Consider the following 19,962-nt stretch of genomic DNA (forward strand, 5'->3'; position numbering starts at 1 on the left):
GTCTCCTAAGTCTCCAATTAGTCATCCTAAATGTCCAACTTAGGATCACAAACCAATTTAGGATCACCCGGCAATGAAACTGGAAACTTTTCTTTTCCCTCAACTTCCAAACAAGACAAAGAGGATTCCCCAAGGTCCCACAAGTTAGAACTAACATAGTGTCTTCTAAATCCTAAATGGCGTCATCTTAGTCTGCGTTAGCACCTCACTGTCCCTGAGTTTTCCTTTGATAGTATTAAACATTAGTTTGCCTGCTTCTCCAACTTTCTGTTACTACTATCTTTAATCCCAATCAAGAATTTCCTTCTTCTTGGGTCACTACAAAACAAAGCAAATTCTCTCAGCTTTTTAAAGATAGCCTCCTATTCCTGAAGCTAAAGTACAGCTTGTGTATCAAGCAGTTGGGAAGGCAAAAAATAAAAAACACATCTTCCTCCACAAAAAATTATGTTTTAAAAGTTCGTAATAACACGGTTAAATACTTTTGTTATAATACTGAATAGAGAGAAAAGATAGCAAACTATATATATAAAATGTAGTCTAGTCTACCGGGGTGAAAAGGGAAAGTTTTTTTGTTTGTTTGTTTTTAAAGAAAATCACCAAACTATTAATAGAAGTGGTTACTGGGTGGTACGATTATGCATGTACATGGCATTTAATTTTTTTCCACTGTTCTATATTATTTAAAAACTGAAAATATGCTTAAAATTAGAAAACAAACATTATTTTGAAAAAGATTTTCTCTGATCTACTTTCTTTTATCCACACTTTTTTTTTGAGACAGTCTCTTACTCTGTTACCCAGGCTGGAGTACAGTGACACAAACATGGTTCACTGCAGCCTTAACCCCCTGAGCTCAAGTGATCCTTCCAAGTAGCAACAACTACAGTTGTGCACCATCACACCCAGCTAATTTTTTAATTTTTTGTAAAGACAGGGTCTCGCCATGTTGCCTAGGCTGGTCTTGAACTCCTTGGCTCAAGCAATCCTCCCACCTCAGCTTCCCAAAGTACTGAGATTACAAATGTGAGCCACCACACCTAGCATAAAAATACTACCCACACCAAGGCCGGGTGCGGTGGCTCATGCCTGTAGTCCCAGCACTTTGGGACTACAGGTGGGTGGATCACGAGGTCAGGAGTTCGAGGCCAGCCTGGTCAACATGGTGAAACCCCATCTTTACCAAAAAAAATACAAAAATTAGCTGGGCATGGTGGTGGGCGCCTGTAATCCCAGCTACTCGGGAGGCTGAGGCAGGAGCCCGGGAGGCGGAGGTTGCAGTGAGCTGAGATCGTGCCATTGCACTCCAGCTTGGGTGACAGAGCAAGCCTCTATCTCAAAAAAATAATAATAATACCCACACTTATAGGGAAAAAATAAAGGCATAAAAAAACTGCTTTATTTGAATTAACAAAAAAGGTTTAAATAACATTTTATTCCATTTAAATTATTATGAAGAATCAGTGACCCTTACATCAAGGCAATGGGACAAAGGTCAAAAGGAAGGGGTAAAAGAAAAGGGTTTACTGCTGTCTCCCCACCTTTCCTCCTTCTTGGTCATCATCAATCCAATCAGTACTAAACATCCCTTTTACACCCAAGTTAAGTGAATTTCTTAAAGTCAAGGTCTACATTTTAATCTTGTTTTCATCCCCAGTGCCCAGGGTCATTAAAAGACAAAATGAGAATCCAAGATCTCTATTCAATAAAAATAAAAAGTACAAATGAGACAATACTTGCCTTTATGGCACTATGTGATACAAAAGACAATCATAAACATATAACTTCAAATACATTATGGTATAAGTTTTAACATATGATATAACAGGGACACAAAAGGAGGAAATGTTCAGTTCAACTTGGGGATTTGGGTAAAGGTTTATGGGGAACAGCTGCATTTTGAAGGATGCACATGAATTTTCCAGGTCAATAAACAAATGAAGGGCATTTCAAGCAGGACAAAGACACAGAGAAATCAAATAGCATGGTAAGTAAAATGTGCATATAAGTCAACCGGAAATCTTGTTAAAATGCAAATTGATTCAGTAAGTCTAGGAGAGTGCCTAAGATTCTGTATTTATACAAGCTCCCAGGTAATGCCAATGCTGCTTGTCAACAGACCGCAGTTTAAGTAAGCAAGGAGCTAGAGCATCTATTAGCAGCTCTGTATACCTGGAGCACATGGTAGGAAAAAGGTAACATCAGAATTTGAAGCTTAACCAAAAGATGGTAAACTGTTTGAATATTAGAAGTGTCTCAGCTTAACAGGAACCATTCTGCCTTAATAAGCAATAACATAGTTCCTAGGAATTTTAAAAATTAGATTCACGTCATGAAACTATCACAACTAATTAAAGAATGAGAAATACAAAGGAAGTCTGAAGTAAGAAGATAAAGGGAAAGTATGAGAATACAGATTCTCCAAAAAAAAAAAAAAAAGGAAAATAATGAGTATCTCTAATTTTTATGTTATAGTAAGTGTGAAGTTATAAATAAATCAAATTGATACATTTTACTTACAAAATCATCTTCACCTTCAGCTACACCATAATTAGGCAACATAGCTCCCTCCATTGTGGTACTTTTGAATACTCCTTTAATTTTGCTACCTATTCTGCTGATTCCAAATGATTCTCCCCTTTTCTGTGTGTTCCTGAATATTAAACAAACATGTATCAAGTACATAGCAAATTATCACAACAGTCTGGTTTATTGAAAACCATTATTTAGAAAAAAAGAAAAACAGTTTTGAAAATGATAAACTAAAGGTATAGCTAACATAACTTTTGGAGTTTTCATCCATGGATTAAGTAACATCTCAGAAGCCAAAAATGACATAGTATTTAAAGTTTAAATTTGGTGGATGAATAAACAGGACAATATTTATTTATAAACACTCAAAATTTACCTACTATTAACTTCAAAATATTAACCGGATTAAAATTTTTAAAAGATGAGAGCCCCCTAGCGGAATATAGTTCTTATTGCGATATTTTGAAATAGATAAAAAAATGCTTAAGATCTGTTCAAAATGGAAAACATCCCTTTAGAGTAACTGTACTAAAATTATGCAACAGAAAAAAATGCCAACTATTGTTTTCTCACTACTTCATTTTCAGAAGGAACTTTAAGAAAAATAATAGTGCCAAAGGGAAAGGTTAGCAATGAGCATAGGGATAAAAGCAAATGTAGCCCTAGGAAGCAGTCTGCTCTGCCATAAACATTAAATGTTGGTTTTGCAATTTTTTTAAGTTGAATTTCTGAAAGCAGAAATAGCTGAAAAGCAACAAAATAAATAAGCTAAAAGTAGCAAAAATGTCCGTTAGCCTACTGCCCAATGTTTCAGCAACTAAAACCGTAACTTTTATCCAATTTAAAAGTTATGCTCAAGGCCAGGCACAGTGGCTCACACTTGTAATCTCAGCACTTTGGGAGGCCAAGGCTGGCAGATCACCTGAGGTCCGGAGTTCGAGACCAGCCTGGCCAATATGGCGAAACCGCACCTGTACTAAAAATACAAAAATTAGCCAAGCGAGGTGGCAGGCAAAGGCTAACACAGGAGAATCACTTGGACCCGAAAGGCAGAGGTTGCAGTGAGCCGAGATGGCACCACTGCACTCCAGCCTGGGCGACAGAGTGAGGCTCTATCTTGAAAAAATATATAAAATAAAATAAAGTCATGTTCACTATGTAATGCTGCTCTTACAACAGATATCCAAATAAAAATGACTACTTTAAAATCATCTGAGAAAGTTTGTTTTGAATGCTCAAGTGTATAGCTATTACTCCTGTGAGGAAAATTAAGTTATCTACTAAAATAATATAATTACAGAAAGAAAATTAATCAAGTTTCAAATACACCAATATGTAGTAATGTGTATTTTACACACATCCAAGAAGTAAATCAAACTTCTGGAAAAACACTAATAGTAAGTAGTAAGCAGTAAAAGGGGTACTTAAACTAGATTATTTTATCTAAACAAACATACAATTAGGGTTTTTTTAAACAAGAATTGTAGACACAACCGTCCTTGATTTAAAAAAAAAAAAAATGCTTCCCAAGACATAAAAATGTTAACAAAACATTTTTAAAATCTCTAGACTCCAAATGGTTTATTCTAGTCTCTACAACATGGATATTACAAAACAATGGGGGTTGTTGAAATATGAAATTTAAAAAGTCTCACTTGTGATTATGCCCAGAAATACAGAAACATGATACTTCTTAAAAAAAAAAAAAAAAAGATTATTTAAACATAAATAATTCTAAAATTAATTTAGCAAAATTAACAAGAACAAAAATGAGTCAACAGCCTTAAAAAACAAGATACTGACAAATTAAATAACGAAAATATCTTTGAAGTATCAGGACATTTTTATTTTATGATGACATATCATGCTATTTCAAAGAGGACATATCTAGACTAAAAGTAGGTATTCCTTTTAAAAGATTATCCTAAATAACTAGGATATAATGGCAGTTAATACTATAGTGTTTCATTTTTTTCCTTTTTATTTCTATTAGGTTGTTCCCAATGTACTTTCTAAAAACATTTAATACTGAAAAGAATCACATGCTCAAGACTTACCGAAAATCATCCAAACTTAGGCTACCTCTGCAATAACAGGTATGTGAAATTATACAAGGAGAGGAAAGAAAGAAAGCCCAGATATTATATAAACTTCTAGAACACAAAACAAAATTTAAAAGCTTCAGAAGTTACACAGGTGTATAACATTCATCTTTGCAAAGGGAAGAAATCCTCATGAATAAGGTGATAAAGATAAGATAAATGCACATAGCTGTCTTGTGTGTTTGGATGAAGTCTACATTACTAAAAACCGTTCTTAAATATGTTATCTCTTGGGTGACATGGAAAAAAATTAAATATATCAGAAATAACTGACTATTTTCTACATCATTAAAAAAGGTTCTTAGAAATTAAATATCCAGCCGGGCTCGGTGGCTCAAGCCTGTAATCCCAGCACTGGGGAGGCGGGGCAGGCGGATCGCGAATCAGGCTCCGAGACCATCCTGGCTAGCACCACGGTGAAACCCACGTCTCTACTAAAATGCAAAAAGAAACTTAGCGGGTGCGTGGTGGCAGCTTCCGGGAGGGCTGAGGCAAGGAGAATGAAGCGTGAACCCGGGAGAAGTGGAGCTGCAGTGAGCTGAGATCCGGCCACTGCACTCCCAGCCTGGAGGTGACAGGCAGAGACTCAGATCTCAAAAAAAGAAATTAAATATCCAGAAATAATTCTGTCTTTTCTTTGTCCTCAGGCATACCATTTCTTTCATACAGCGGAAAGTATGCAGAGACTGAACCACTAAAAATCTGGCACAAAAAACAAACCTATATTTTCCAACATTAAATTTGTGTCCATGTTAGATAGAATCATTTATGCTTCACATGTTTTTAGCTTGAGTAAAAAAATGTTTTAAGCTAAGAAGCACAGTTAACAAAAGATCTCTAAATACTAAAAAACAAAAGTTGTACTTTAAGTGTAGAATGAAACAGAGAACATGATAAATAATATGCATTCGAATTTTACTTCAAAAATATAAAATGTGGACATCAAATATGTGAATACATATTTTATGTAATTTAAGTCATTTAATAGCAAATTAACAAAGCTATTCTAAATCTCCAATGAAAGAATGTTAAAAAACTTTTATTGTATATAGGTAAATAAATCATTAACTATCACAGAAGCAGAGTCCTGACAAGACTGATAGTTAACTATTAAAATCAGATCACCATAAAGAAAAACATACTTTAAAAAGTCATAATCAGTATCCAGAATGAAAAGAACCCATATAATCTGTCTTTTTTTATATTTTAAAGCCAACAAAATTAGTACTTTAATATGCTGAAAATAATCAAGTGTTCTCAAAGTAGCAAAGAAGGCTTTTTTCATCTCTGAAGTTATGACCTTGACTTAGATTTTAACTACGAAGCAAGCTTTTTATTTTATTTTATTTTATTTTTAATTGAGATGGAGTCTTAGTTGCTCAGGCTGGAGTGCAGTGGTGCAATCTCAGCTCACTGTAACCTCTGCCTCCTGGGTTCAAGTGATTCTCCTGTCTCAGCCTCCCAAGTAGCTGGGATCACAAGTGTGTTCCACCGCACTTGACTAATTTTTGTATTTTTAGCAGAGACAGGGTTTCACCATGTTGGCCAGGCTGGTGTTGAACTCCTGACCTCAGGTGATCCGCCTGCCTCAGCCTCCCAAATTGCTGGGATTACAGGCGTGAGCCACCACGCCCAGCCATCTACCAAGCAGGCTTTTAAGGTCACAGAACCACTTCCCCTTAAATGGTCCTAGAAAAGGGCATTTCATTAGCTCCGTGACCTGGTATGAAACTCCAAACATCTTATGTCTATAAACAAGGATAAATTCTACCTGCTTCTCAAGTGTGCCAGTAAATTCGAGGAAACTCCCTGGAAAAGAATTCAAATGCAAGAAAAGGCATGTGGCCTGGGCAAAGAATGTTATATTAAATAGTATGAATATGATTTTTGTTAAATAAAATCTAAGCTTCATGGCTATAACATATAAATTTTTAGGAAAAAGTTAAAAAGTAGCATTTTTGCAAATAATCCTAAACGTATTTTCTACCTTTCAGAAAAGTTATTACATGTATGCTACTTCTACTGAGGCATTAAATCAGAATTAATATTCAACGTTCAAAGAAACACCTATTCCCATAACACTTGGTTATGTCAAGAAATACAATATATTCCCCTCATGGCTAAGGTTTTCACATTTTTCCTTCTATTAACTATCTAAAACACTGCCCCATTTCTTGACTATCTACTTCTCTCTTTGTAGTACATATCCAATTTATTTATATGTTTATTAGAGGCTTGCTCAAATTGGAAGGTGTTGAGATGTTTGTGTCAATTTTGTACATATATAAGGTAAATGAAATGATTAGAAATGAAAATGAAAAGTAAGTGAAATGATTCATTTACTTTATATATAAGAAGTCAAAAGAGTTTCTTAACTTTTTTTTTTTTTTGAGACAGTCTCACTCTGTCACCCAGGCTGGAGTGCAGTGGCGTGATCTCGGCTCACCGCAACCTCCACCTCCTGGGCTCGAACAATTCTCCTGCTTCGCCTCCCAAGTAGCTGGAATTACAGGCATGTGCCACCATGCCCGGCTAATTTTCATATTTTTAGTAAAGATGGGGTTTCACCACGTTGGCCAGGCTGGTCTCAAACTCCTGACCTCAAGTGATTCACCCGTCTCAGCCTCACAAAGTGCTGGAATTACAGGTGTAAGCCACCGTGCCCAGCCATTAATATTCTTTCATTGGAAATTCAGAATAGGTTTGTTGATTTGCTATTATGTGACTTAAAATAAATATTTATTCATATATTTTATTTATAAATCTATTCTGTAGATTTATACATTTAGTATCTGTGTCAATTTTGTACATGTAACCTTGCAAAGACAAATCAGAATATTACTTATCCAGTTTACAAATAGATAAAGCTTTTCTCTTCTATTACCTTTCTTTAGATATCTTAACTGTACACTTAGGTTTCCAGAGAACCAAAAAAAGAAATAAACATTCCTTCACTTTTGTACCCAGTAAGCACTCTTAAAAAAAGTTTTCTCTAAAACATTTAATTCTGAGTTATCTGTGGACGCCACTTATGCATTCAGTCCCTAGTCTCCAATAAAGCCGGTAATCAAAACTAATATATATTAATTATGAGATTAACAAGGCCACATTATGTATCTTGTTAAATTTTTCTAAAAGAATTTCAGGCATTTTCAGATCACTATATAGAAGACAGTTCTACAATTCACTAGTAAAATGCCTTGTCTACTCATATAACAATGGAACCACATATTCATTCAGAAAAATAGCTAATAAAGACAATGATGCTATCATAGAATGATTGGCATCAGCAAGTTCAAAAACAAAACATACAACCTACCTGTTGAATTTTGAATTGCGTGTTGGTGATTCTGCACCTCTTAAAAGTTGTCTGAAATACTTTAAAATAACAAATACTAATTATCATTTATTACACTTACAATTAATATTAAAACATGTTACCTTAGTTTACTACTTTCCAGTTTTGGGGGGAAAAAAAAAAGCTATCTCAATCAAGTGAATACAGACATTGTCAAATAGGGCAAGGATGAAAATATTGCAAACGCAGATGATTTCCACAGGTTTGTAAATAACGTGTATACAATGAGATTTCTGCATCACTGCAATACTACAAAGCTGCTCAGGCATATGGCAAACCAGGCAGACCTATTTGGTCCCAATCTATCTACTTACATAAATATAAACAGGTTTTGGTATTGATAATTGTTTTTGCAATTATTTTTTAATCTTCACTTAATTACACAGAGGAAAAGACTTGGTCTTTTTGTTCTGTTTTCTACTGAGACAGAGTCTTGCTCTATCGCCCAGGCTTGAGTGCAGTGGTGTGATCTCAGCTCACTGCAACCTTGGCCTTCTGGGTTCAAGCTATTCTCCTGCCACAGCCTCCCGAGTAACTGAGATTACAGGCATGTGCCACCACACTCAGCTAACTTTTTGTATTTAGTAGAGATGGAGTTTCACCATGTTGGCCAGGTTGGTCTTGAATGCCTGAACTCAAGTGATTCACCCATCTCAGCCTTCCAAAGTGCTGGGATTATAGGCATGAGCAACCGTGCCCAGCAATCTTGTTTTATTTTTCTATTTATTTTGTTATTTGAATCACTCATCTAATGAAATCAGAGGTACTACTAAATTATGTATAAAAATCCTCAAACAAGCTTAATATTTTGACTTACCTCATCACTATGGCAGAACATAGGAGTAAATACATTCTCCAAAAGAGAAAGGACATGTTCATATGCTTCAAAAAGACATCTCATAGTTTGAAGTTTCACAACATCTATGTATGGGCCTTCAGCAACTATTAAAAAAATTCTACTGTAGAAATTATTTATAAATAGCATAAACATATACAGTTCTAAAACTACGTTTTACTGAAACTCCACTGTAAGAAACACACTAGATTGAGAAATTAGACCAACCAAGCTCTAGCTCTGACAAATACGTAAAGTATAAACAAGTCTCTTCTTTAAAGCTTTCATCTCATTAGTAAAATAGAATAGCTGCCCATGTACTGCAGATAGCCACTGCAATAGTAAGCAGAGAATAAATGGGAAAACTGTAAGAATGCTAAATAAGTCATTCTTATCGTCTTTGACTTACTTCTTTGAATCTCTTCTACAATGAAGGGATCAAATCTAATTTTGTCAATACTTTCATCCAAACAGTATGTTTTATAAATCTTCTGCAACTCTTCATGAAGAGATAGCATTTCATCATTTGATAATTCTGGTCGTAAAATTCTATCATTAAATTCCTCTAACAAATGAGGGAAAGAATAAGAAAAAATAATTTTAATATAAAACTATTCATAAACACTTAATAGTCCCATTCTAATTGTAGCCAACACTAACAGGAGCAATTAGAAGCAATCTAATTCATCTAAGTTTTTAAAAAATATTTGAGAATAAGATAACTACTCAATAAAAGAGAAATGCAATCAACCAGTTTTTATACATTAACAGAAAATATGTAAATACATAAATAGCAATACAAATTTGCTAAAATTCAGGACACTAAACACACTTCTAATAGTTTCCTTAAAGAACAATATTGGATTAATTTATTATACCACAAGTCTTTCATTATTCTGAAATCTGATTTACTAAATAAAAATAAATATGAATACTGTTTTTAGTTCCAATCAATGTTTTTAAACAATATTTCTCTCCATCATGAACGCTGCAAATTAGTGGCAGAACTGACAGTTTGAACAAATGAATGTTTATTCCAAAATAAAAGATGGTTGTATTAGGACAGCCAAAATACTAATTGTTTTTTCATTTTATTTCAAGATGTGTTAATAAGGAGTTTACCATTTACTTTTTAATCATTCAAACCAAAATATAAAGGGGGAAAAAGGGAGTTAAAAAAAAAAAAAAAGCTGAAGACTTGTGAGGCCACAGAATATAACTGCCATTCCTGTATGACTTAACATGCATATAAGGGAGCAGGATATTTGAAAAGACAGCCAGGAATTGTCAAAACTGATTAAAGGTCAGGTGTGATGGCTCATGCCTGTAATCCCAGCACTTTGGGAGGCTGAGGCAGGAGGATCACCTGAGCCCAGGAGTTCAAGACCAGCCTAGGCAACATAGTGAGACTCAGTCTCTATAAAGAATTAGCCAGGCATGGTGGTGTTCACCTGTAGTCCCAGCTACTTCGGAGGCTGAGGCAAGAGGATGACTTGAGCTCAGGAAGTTGAGGTTGTATTTCGTGAGCCATGATCATGCCATCTTTTCAGACAGACAACAAGCTAAGAAAATTTATTATAAGAACTGTGAATATTATTTCTTTCAGCAGAAAGAAATGATATTAGAAGCCTGGTTCTGCAGAAAGAAATGAAGAGCACCGGGACAGTAAATATGCCAATAACTATAAGAACCTTTAAAAATAAATGTGTATGTGCATTCCACACATGTAGAAGCCTGATGACTATTTAGTGAAGAAATAATGTACTGTGGGTTTATAGCCTATGAATAATTAAAATACATAACAACAGGAGCACAATAGACAGGAGGGGAAGCTCTGAGATACACTGAGGTTTTTACATTGCTCCTGAAGTAGTAAAATATTTTAAAATTAGGACTATGATAAATGAAAAAAAAAAACCATAATATCTGATCAATCAAAAAAATAACAGAACAGACTCAAAAAGTCAATAGGAAAGATAAAACAAAATACTAAAAAATACTCAACCTCAAGAAAGGCAGCAAAGGAGTAAAAGAAAGGCAAGGAATATACAGGACAAATATAAAACAAACACCAAGATGGAAGGCCTAACAATAAACATGTAATAAATATATCAAGTGTAAAGGTACTACAGATACCAATTAAAAAACAAAGATTACTAAATTAGTTTTTTAAAGCAAGAGCAACTATGTGCTGCTTACTAGAAATACATTAAACATTTCAATCAGATAGAAAAAGATATACAAATGCATACTCAAATATAAGGAAAGATGATGTGGCTACATTAACATCAGACACAGTGGACTTCAAGACTGAACATTACCAAAGACAAAAGAGGAGCATTTTATAATGATAAAAGGACAAATTCATTAAGAAGATATAACAATCTCAAATGTGTCTACACCTAGTAATATTTATAAAGTAATAAAAGATATATGTATTTACACAATGGAATACCACTCAGCAAAGAACTATGTATTTATTTATTTTTGAGACAGAGTCTCACTCTGTCACCCAGACTAGAGTGCAGTGGCATGATCTCAGCTCACTGCAACCTCCACCACTCGAGTTCAAACAATTCTCCTGCCTCAGCCTCCTGAGTAGCTGCTATTACAGGCATGAGTCAACATGCCTGGCTAATTTTTGTATTTTTGTCAAGACAGGGTTTCACTATGTTGCCCAGGTTGGTCTCGAACTCCTGACCTCAACTGATCCACCTGTCTCGGCCTCCCGAAGTGCCAGGATTATAGGCATGAGCCACCGCGCCTTGCCCAAACTACTTATTTAGACAAAAACATAGACGAACTTTAAAAAGCATTATCCTGAGTGAAGGAAGCCAGGCACAAAGGAATACATATTATGTGATTCAATCTATATAAAAAAAATTATGCAGGCAAAACTAATCTGTGGTGAGAGAAATGAGACTAGCGATTGCTTTGGCAGGAGTAGGGGAAAGAGTGGATCTCTTGGGAAGGATCCTCAGGGAATTTTCTGGGCTGACAGAAATAAATGTTCTAGATTTTGATAAAGATGCAGGTTACATGGATGCACACATATGCAAAACTGATCAAACTATACATTTAAATTCTGAGTTTCACTGTATAAATTATACCTCAATTTTTTAAGTTATATTTTAAAAAGAAATGCATTAAAAATAATTTTTTCATAGTCTATAAAGTTTCTTATAAATCTAATAATCTATAGAGCTAGAGAGCTTATAATCAAAATGAGGTATTTTTATATTTGATAATTTAATCAAAACAACCCTTTACAAAAACTGTGAAGTGATATTGACATGGGTTACAGTTTGGGTCTTTAAAATATTTTCATTATACTGTACTTTTAGTAGCTTTTATTTTTCTGCTACTAGGATTTGAATAAAGTTAGTGACAGATTATTTCCCAATCTGGAAAGGAGTGGGCACTTGGGAGAAACTCACAGATGCTGTTAGAAAATCAAGTAGATGGCCGGGCGTGGTGGTGCATGCCTGTAACCCCAGCACTTTGGGAGGCCGAGGTGGGCGGGTCACCTGAGGTCGGGAATTCAAGACCAGCCTGACCAACATGGAGAAACCCCGTCTCTACTAAAAATACAAAATTAGCTGGGGTGGTGGCACATGCCTGTAATCCCAGCTACTCGGGAGACTGAGGCAGGAGAATCGCTTGAACCCGGGAGGTGGAGGTTGCGGTAAGCTGAGATCGCACCATTGCACTCCGGCCTGGGTGGGCAACAAGAGCAAAACTCCATCTCAAACAACAAAAAAAAGAAAATCGAGCATATGAAATTTAGTACAATGATAGATGGGTACCACAACATCAGATCTGATTTAAAATATTCAAATACATTAAAAAGTTTAAAAATTACTTCTTAAAATACACAGGTAAGCCTCACCCACAGTCAAACAAAACTGCAACACGTGCACCGCTCCTTCTTGTTTCAGAAAGTTCATAAAACGAAATAAAAGATCTTGTTGCTCTCTGATTTGCTTCAACTCTAACTTCAGCACCTTGACATAAGAGAAAGATTAAGTTTAAGCTACATAAATGAGTTCTAAAATTGTTTATATCAAAAAGGTGTTATTGCTGAAAATTCTTACAGATGGCTTTTTATTTCTAGGTTCTGCAAATTTCTGCAAGAATGGAACCAAAGGAGAAGCTGGTTCAGTTGCTTTTTCGGGCTTTGAAAGAAAGAGAATTATTAACTCAGTAAAATTCTCACTTGATTTGACATACAAAATCAAAATTCAATGCAATCTGAACTGTTTTCTAATACATTCAATACTCACTGGACTGTCATCTATGAAGATGATAAGCAAATGATTCACAGTATCCTAGTGGAAAATAATAAACATAAGTCAAAATAATTCCACTACTGTATTCTCCCAAGAATTTTCACAACTTGTATCATATTATGTACGTTTCTAGAAAAATGAAAAAATAAATGGACCAGTGGTAAAGAAATCTGCACATACATATTACAGCAGTTTTTTTACATCTACAAAAGAGGTTCTTAACCTTTGTGAAAATGGACAAATAAAAGCTATTCTGATTTTGGCATTTAAAGTATTTCTAAATCATTCTTAATTCTTCAAAATCTTACTGGATCAAAGGTAGAAGCATCCAACGTGTCCATCAATGGATGAACAGATAAGCAAAACATGTTATACACATACAATAAAATATTACTCAGCCTTGTAAAGGAAGGAAATTCTGACACATGCTACAACATGGATGAACCTTGAAGACACTATGCTAAGTGAAATAAGCCAGTCACAAAAAGACTCATACTTATGATTCCACTTATATGTGGTACCCAGAGTAGTCAAATTCATGGAGACAGAAAGCAGAATGATGGTTGCCAGGAGGGCTGGAGGGAGGAAGGAATGAGGAGTTACTGTTAACAGATGTAGAGTTTCAGTTTCGTAAGATGAAGAGTTCTGGAGATGGGGAATGGGGATGTTTGCACAACATGAATGTTTTCAATATCACTGACTATATACATAAAAATGTTTAAGATACTAAATTTTATATTAAGTGTAATTTGTAACAATTTAAAAAAAAAATTTAAGTCTTACTGGATCAGCTAAGAAATCCAAAGAAGGAAGGAACACAGAGCCAGACAGAATCTCTCTTATAAGTAAAGTCAAAGATCTGGAAAAAGAAATAATAATAATTGTTTATATTTAGTGATTTATATTAGTTCTTAACTTTCAAGTGCATATGAATTACCTAAGGATCTTGTTAAAATGGAGACTATAATTCAGTAGGTCTTGGTTAGGCCCTAAAATTCTGCATTTCTAACGAACTCTCAACCAGTGTTCATGCTACTGGTTTGCAGACCACACGTTGAATAGCAAAGAGTTAGAGTTCTTACTTGGCTAAAATAGAATATTACTTAAGAGAAAAAAAAGTATTCCTTAACAGGAGGAATGTGGAGGACATTAGGAAATACTCTCTATTGGCTGGGCAGGGTGGCTCATGCCTATAATCCCAGAACTTTGGGAGGCTGAGGTGGGGGGATCACGAGGTCAGGAGTTCGAGACCAGTCTGGCCAACATGATGAAACCTCGTCTCTACTAAAAATACAAAAATTAGTTGGGCGTGGTAGTGCACGCTTGTAATCCCAGCTAATGGGGAGGCTGAGGCAGGAGAATCACTTGAATCTGGGAGGTGGAGGTTGCAGTGAGCTGAGATCACACCACTGAACTCCAGTCTGGGTGACAGAGCAAGACTGCATCTCAAAAAAATAAAATAAAAAGAAAATACTTCCTACCTAAGAGTACTTAAATGTCTAATACATAAATTAATATTTAATATTATTAATATATTTATAATCATATTTACTATTATAAACTAGTCTAGTATAAAAATCATGCAGTTCAAAATACTAAAATAATTTTAATCACATAAAAATTTTAAACAAAAAGTAGTATTTAAAGTATATCACTTTAGGCCGGGCGCGGTGGCTCACGCCTGTAATCCCAGCACTTTGGGAGGCCGAGACGGGCGGATCACAAGGTCAGGAGATCGAGACCATCCTGGCTGACACGGTGAAACCCCGTCTCTACTAAAAGTACAAAAAACCAGCTGGGCGAGGTGGCGGGCGCCTGTAGTCCCAGCTAATTGGGAGGCTGAGGCAGGAGAACGGCGTAAACCCAGGAGGCGGAGCTTGTAGTGAGCCGAGTGGGCGCCACTGCACTCCAGCCTGGGCGACAGAGCAAAGACTCCGTCTCAAAAAAAAAAAAAAAAAAAAAAAAAAAGTATATCACTTTAAATATTACTAAAAATAAGACATGATTACTCCTCTAACGGTTATTAGGGTAAGAGTAACAAGGTAACTTACGGAATAATCTAAACATGCTCCAGCCAGAAAAATGAAGAACAGACTAAATGACCTCCAATTCTTTTTCCCAGTTGGATACCTTGAAACATAAACTCATCTATACAGTTTGTTTAAGTGTTTTTGCCTGTTATAGTTATAATGTGCATGTCTTTAAAGGGGAACACCAATGAAATAAAATATAATGATATAAAAAAATTTTATTCATATTTATATTTATGTCCAAGATCAGTTTTAAAGAAAAATTCTAAGCTACACAACACACCACAAATAGCACTTACATTGGCATTTTAAGACCATAATTAATAAATTATATATTAATACTTTAATAAATTTTTTCAAATGAAAAGCTATTCATAGGCTAACCTCAAATTTTAGTGTACTCCTATCATAATCAAAAATAGCAATATACATATGGTATGTTATGCAAATACTATTATATTGTCTAGTCTTTTTATACCTGCAGTCTGTTGCTTTAGGAGGCAAAATATAAGGAAAAAGCAGTTCAGTAAGTTTTCTTAAATAGTGTAATTCATCTCTTCGACTTCTCAAAGCAACATGAAGCTCTGGACCATATTCTTCTAAAGCAGCTTGCTGTAAAAACTCTGTATTTTTCACTATAGAGATCAAAGATAAATATTGAAGCAAGTTAAGTGATATTAAATAATTTCGGTCATTTCCACTAACAAATAGAAAAGCATGGGCTGGGTGTGGTGACTCATGCCTGTAATCCCAGCACTTTGGGAGGCCGAGGCAGGCAAACCGCTTGAGACCAGGAGTTCGAGACCAGCCTTGCCAACATGGCGCAATCCCGTCTCTACAAAAAATACAAAAATTAGCCAGGCATGGGGGCACAAGACTGTAGTCCCAGCTACTCAAGAGGCTGAGGCAGGAGAATTGCTTAAACCCAGGAGGCGGAGATTACAAGGCTGCAGTAAATGGAAATGTTTCCAAAAAAAATATGTAACCAAGTCATTCCTTTCCTAACCTCTTTTCAATGTGCACTTTATTAGAAGTCTGTTTATTTTGCAATAAATTGATAAATGGACCCTCTTGCAAACAAAAATTTAAACTTATGTCTCTACAAGTTATATAAAATAATAGCAAATGATTAAGTGGAAAAAATTAGAGAAAACAACTTTTACAATTTCTAGCACACATAAGGCTTTTATTGCCAAATGCTCTATCTTCTTTATCCTCTCCAAAAGCAAAAACTATCCTACTCAAAATTATTATCTTTATTATTTTGAGACAAGGTCTCGCTCCATCACCCAGGCTGGAGGTATGCAGTGGTGTGATCTCGGCTCACTGTAGTCTCGACTCCTCGGCTCAAGCGATCCTCCCACTTGAGCCTCCAGAGTAGCTGGGCCCACAGGCGGGCATTCCTGTGCCCGGCTAATTTTTGTATTTTTTGTAGAGATGGGGTTTTGTCATGTTGCCCAGGCTGGTCTCAAACTTTTGAACTGAAGCAATCTGCTCACTCCAGCCTCCCAAACTGCTGGGATTATAGGCCTCAATTTTTCTTTTTTTTTTTTTTTGAGGCAGAGGTTCGCTCTTACCCCCAGGCTGGAGTGCAATGGCATGATCTCGATTCACTGCAACCTCCACCTCCCAGGTTCAAGCAATTCTGCCTCAGCCTCCCTAGTAACTGGGATTACAAGCACCCACCACCACATCCAGCTAATTTTTATATATTTTGTAGAGACGGGGTTTCACCATGTTGACCATGCTGGTCTGGAACTCCTGACTCCAGGTGATTCACCCACCTCGGCCTCCCAAAGTGCTGGGATTACAGGCATGAGCCACTGCACCTGGCCTCAAAAGTCTTCAATTGCATCTGCTTTCACATCCAAGTAACCTTTTAAAGCATTTAGAGTATCAAAACACGCCCTCAGCCCTCAGACAAAATGGAATCCCCCTAGCTGAGAAACTCAAATTTAAAATAGATCCAGGCCACTATAGCTGGTGAGGAAGCAGTTATATACTCTGTGTTCTCACAAAGATGCTATGAAACTTTTTCATACGACCTCCCTTTCTACAATCAAGCAAAACCAGTTCCTGTGGTTGGGAGCCAAGATGAACTGTGGCTGGAAATCCCCTCCCTCTAGAAGCGATTTCAAAGAAACATCTGTCAAATTTCTGGTTTTGGGCCTGGAAACCAACCAATCAGGGCTCCCCTGAACCAACCAATGTAAGCTCACCTGTCCCAGCCAATCAGGATTCAGCAGTATCAACCAATCAGAACTCAACCGCACTGACCAATCAGATTGTAATCCTTCATCTGCATAAAGAGGCCTGATTGGGAACCTGGGAAGGCACTCTTGCTATAAAACCAGAACTCTTTGTCCTCTGGAATGCAGCTTTGTTTCAGAAGAAGGCTATGTTTCCCTGGTTTGCACACTGTTCCCTGAAACGAAGTCTCTTTACTCTCAAATCCCTTTTCAGAGAACTTGTGTTCACAATAGAATCTGGCTTCATTGGTTAAGTTCTGGATCTTCTGCCCAGAGCAGAGGACATAGGAAATATAATACTATTTAAAGTAGAAACCCATGAAAGGATAGATTTCTTAATAAATACTAACTGATAATAAAAATTATGTTAGCAAAGTTTTTTTTTTTTAGACCTGGCAATAACTAGTATTTTCAAATGTAAAATTAATAGTATTGTTCCTTCTATAGACCTCAAAAGACTAAGTGGAAAGGCAAGTGATGCTTTTCCCTTTCTGCACTCGGTGCAGTTTTTTCAAATCATGGAGTCTGTGTTGGGAATCTTAACCCTAATTCAATGGCATTTATTTTAGAACTATTTCCTTCTGTGTTTATTGAAATAGAATGCAAGCATATTCATACACACAAAAAAAGGCATTATATGCATTCCAACAGTGTGAGTACTGAGATGGAGCAGCAATCCTTCTTAGGGGCCTGCCAGGACCCTCAGCATAAAAATAAAGAAAAAACTTTTGAGTCCCAAGGGAAATTGCAGGCACCTAAGCTAGCCCTACAACCAGCAATTAGGAAAGTGAGTGAATAACTTGCTAAACAAGAAAATAATAACATAAACAACAGCCACCCAAGTAAGCCAGAGTCCCAAGATGTTTGGTTCCCTACAGAAACTAAAGATAAAATTGTAACATATGTCCTTGAATTATTTTTCAGAAACCTGGACCCCCACTAGATAGAACATGTCAACCACTGTCATGGAGACCTCAGACAAGGGGGAACTGAGGACTGAACTCTAACCACTGTTCTTTGTTCTAAATTTCTTCCTGAGGGGCCTGGAGAGAGTTACACCCACAGATCAAGCCTTAACATTCCTTTCTGCTAACCCCAGGTTTTTAGACAAAGCCTTGCTTTCTTAACCAACTGCAAACCAAAGACTCTCTGAATCCACCTATCACTTGTAAGCCCCCACTTCAAGATATCCCAGCTTTCTGAGTCAACCCATGTATAACCTTCATGTACTGACTTACAATTTTACATGTAACTTTTGCTTCTTGAAATTTACCCCAAGTCTAAAAACCCTTGCTTGTATGCCACTGAGGAATTCAGGTCGTAAGCAGTAGCTCCTTGTTCTCCTTGTTAGCAATAAATGCCTCACGTTCCCTTGCTGAAAATCCCAGTGTCAGTGCTTGCTTTTTTGCTGCACACTGGGAAAGCAGACCCGAGTTCAGCTTGGCAACAGTACTAAAAAGGTAAATCAAGGCTATCTGGACTTGTGGGTCTAAAGCGAGATTAGCAAAGGACATAGTTTTTATAAGAAATGCATTTTAAATTATTTGCCAAGCTGTTTTTCATTAGAATTTGGGGCATGGGTCTTTTAGAAATTTATATCATGAACATAAAAGTCAGAACTCTCTGCACAGTATCTTAGCACAGTAAGCTGTGCTAAGTCCCGGTTCTACTTCTTTATTGATAAGATTTTAAACAAATGAAACAATCCCTTTGAGCCTTAGAATCTGTATCAGGCCGGGCATGGTGGCCACGTCTGTAATCCCAGCACTTTGGGAAGCCGAGGTGGGCAGATCACAAGGTCAGGAGATCGAGACCATCCTGCCTAACATGGTGAAACCCCATCTCTGCTAAAAAAATACAGAAAAAATTAGCCGAGTTTGATGGCAGGCACCTGTAGTCCCAGCTACTCAGGACGGTGAGGCAGGAGAATGGCGTGAACACTGGAGGCAGAGCTTGCAGTGAGCCGAGATTGCGCCACTGCACCCCAGCCTGGGCAACAGAGCAAGACTCCTTCTCAAAAAACAAAAAAGAATCTGTATCAGTAAACAGTTATTAACACTGAAAAGTCATAATATAATATAGGTAAGTAATTATAATATTTAGTGTGATTAAGCTTTCATACATAATATATAAATTAAATCACCAGATTGGAATCTACTATGGTCAGACATAAGGGACTTTTATAATCCTAGGTGATAAGAAATTAAAGGAATCAGGCAAAATATTTTAAAGTGGGGGAAAACACCGTAACTGGGAATATAAGCAAAACAGAGATGCTAGAATACAAAGCACGGATTAATTTCCACTGATCACCAGTATATTTAATGCCTAATCAGTTGGCAGTTTTCAGACCACAAAAGGAAAGGTCCACAAAATCCATGATAAAGAGGTATCTTCAGGTTGAAAGCCTGGAGTAAAGTCCCACACAATCATTATCCAATTTACATTATATATATATGTATATAAATGTTGAATATACACATATATTCATATATTGCATACATACATATATGTGTATATACACACACACACATATATATATATTCAACATTTCTAAGAGCCATGGA

General features: G+C 36.2%; 1 protein-coding gene across 20 annotated transcripts in view; it reads right to left on the bottom strand.

Moving 5' to 3' along the window:
* SNX14 (sorting nexin 14) overlaps positions 1-19,962 on the bottom strand; it is a 93,688-nt gene that overhangs the window by 33,757 nt on the left and 39,969 nt on the right. For 7 of the 20 annotated variants that reach the window (XM_021937563.2, XM_021937565.2, XM_021937559.2 and 4 more), the window contains exons 8-17: positions 15,625-15,781; positions 13,900-13,975; positions 13,111-13,155; positions 12,922-13,002; positions 12,690-12,831; positions 9,237-9,392; positions 8,810-8,934; positions 7,954-8,012; positions 4,590-4,616; positions 2,521-2,653 (exon numbers count right to left, since the gene is read on the bottom strand). In XM_021937563.2, coding sequence (XP_021793255.2) covers positions 2,521-2,653; positions 4,590-4,616; positions 7,954-8,012; positions 8,810-8,934; positions 9,237-9,392; positions 12,690-12,831; positions 12,922-13,002; positions 13,111-13,155; positions 13,900-13,975; positions 15,625-15,781 — 1,001 coding nt within the window. The remainder of the gene's footprint in view (positions 1-2,520; positions 2,654-4,589; positions 4,617-7,953; positions 8,013-8,809; positions 8,935-9,236; positions 9,393-12,689; positions 12,832-12,921; positions 13,003-13,110; positions 13,156-13,899; positions 13,976-15,624; positions 15,782-19,962) is intronic. The other 13 variants (XM_021937566.2, XM_021937562.2, XM_021937571.2 and 10 more) reach the window with 5 other exon arrangements.

This window comes from Papio anubis, chromosome 6 (assembly GCF_008728515.1).
Source record: "Papio anubis isolate 15944 chromosome 6, Panubis1.0, whole genome shotgun sequence".
Classification (NCBI taxonomy): domain Eukaryota; kingdom Metazoa; phylum Chordata; class Mammalia; order Primates; family Cercopithecidae; genus Papio; species Papio anubis.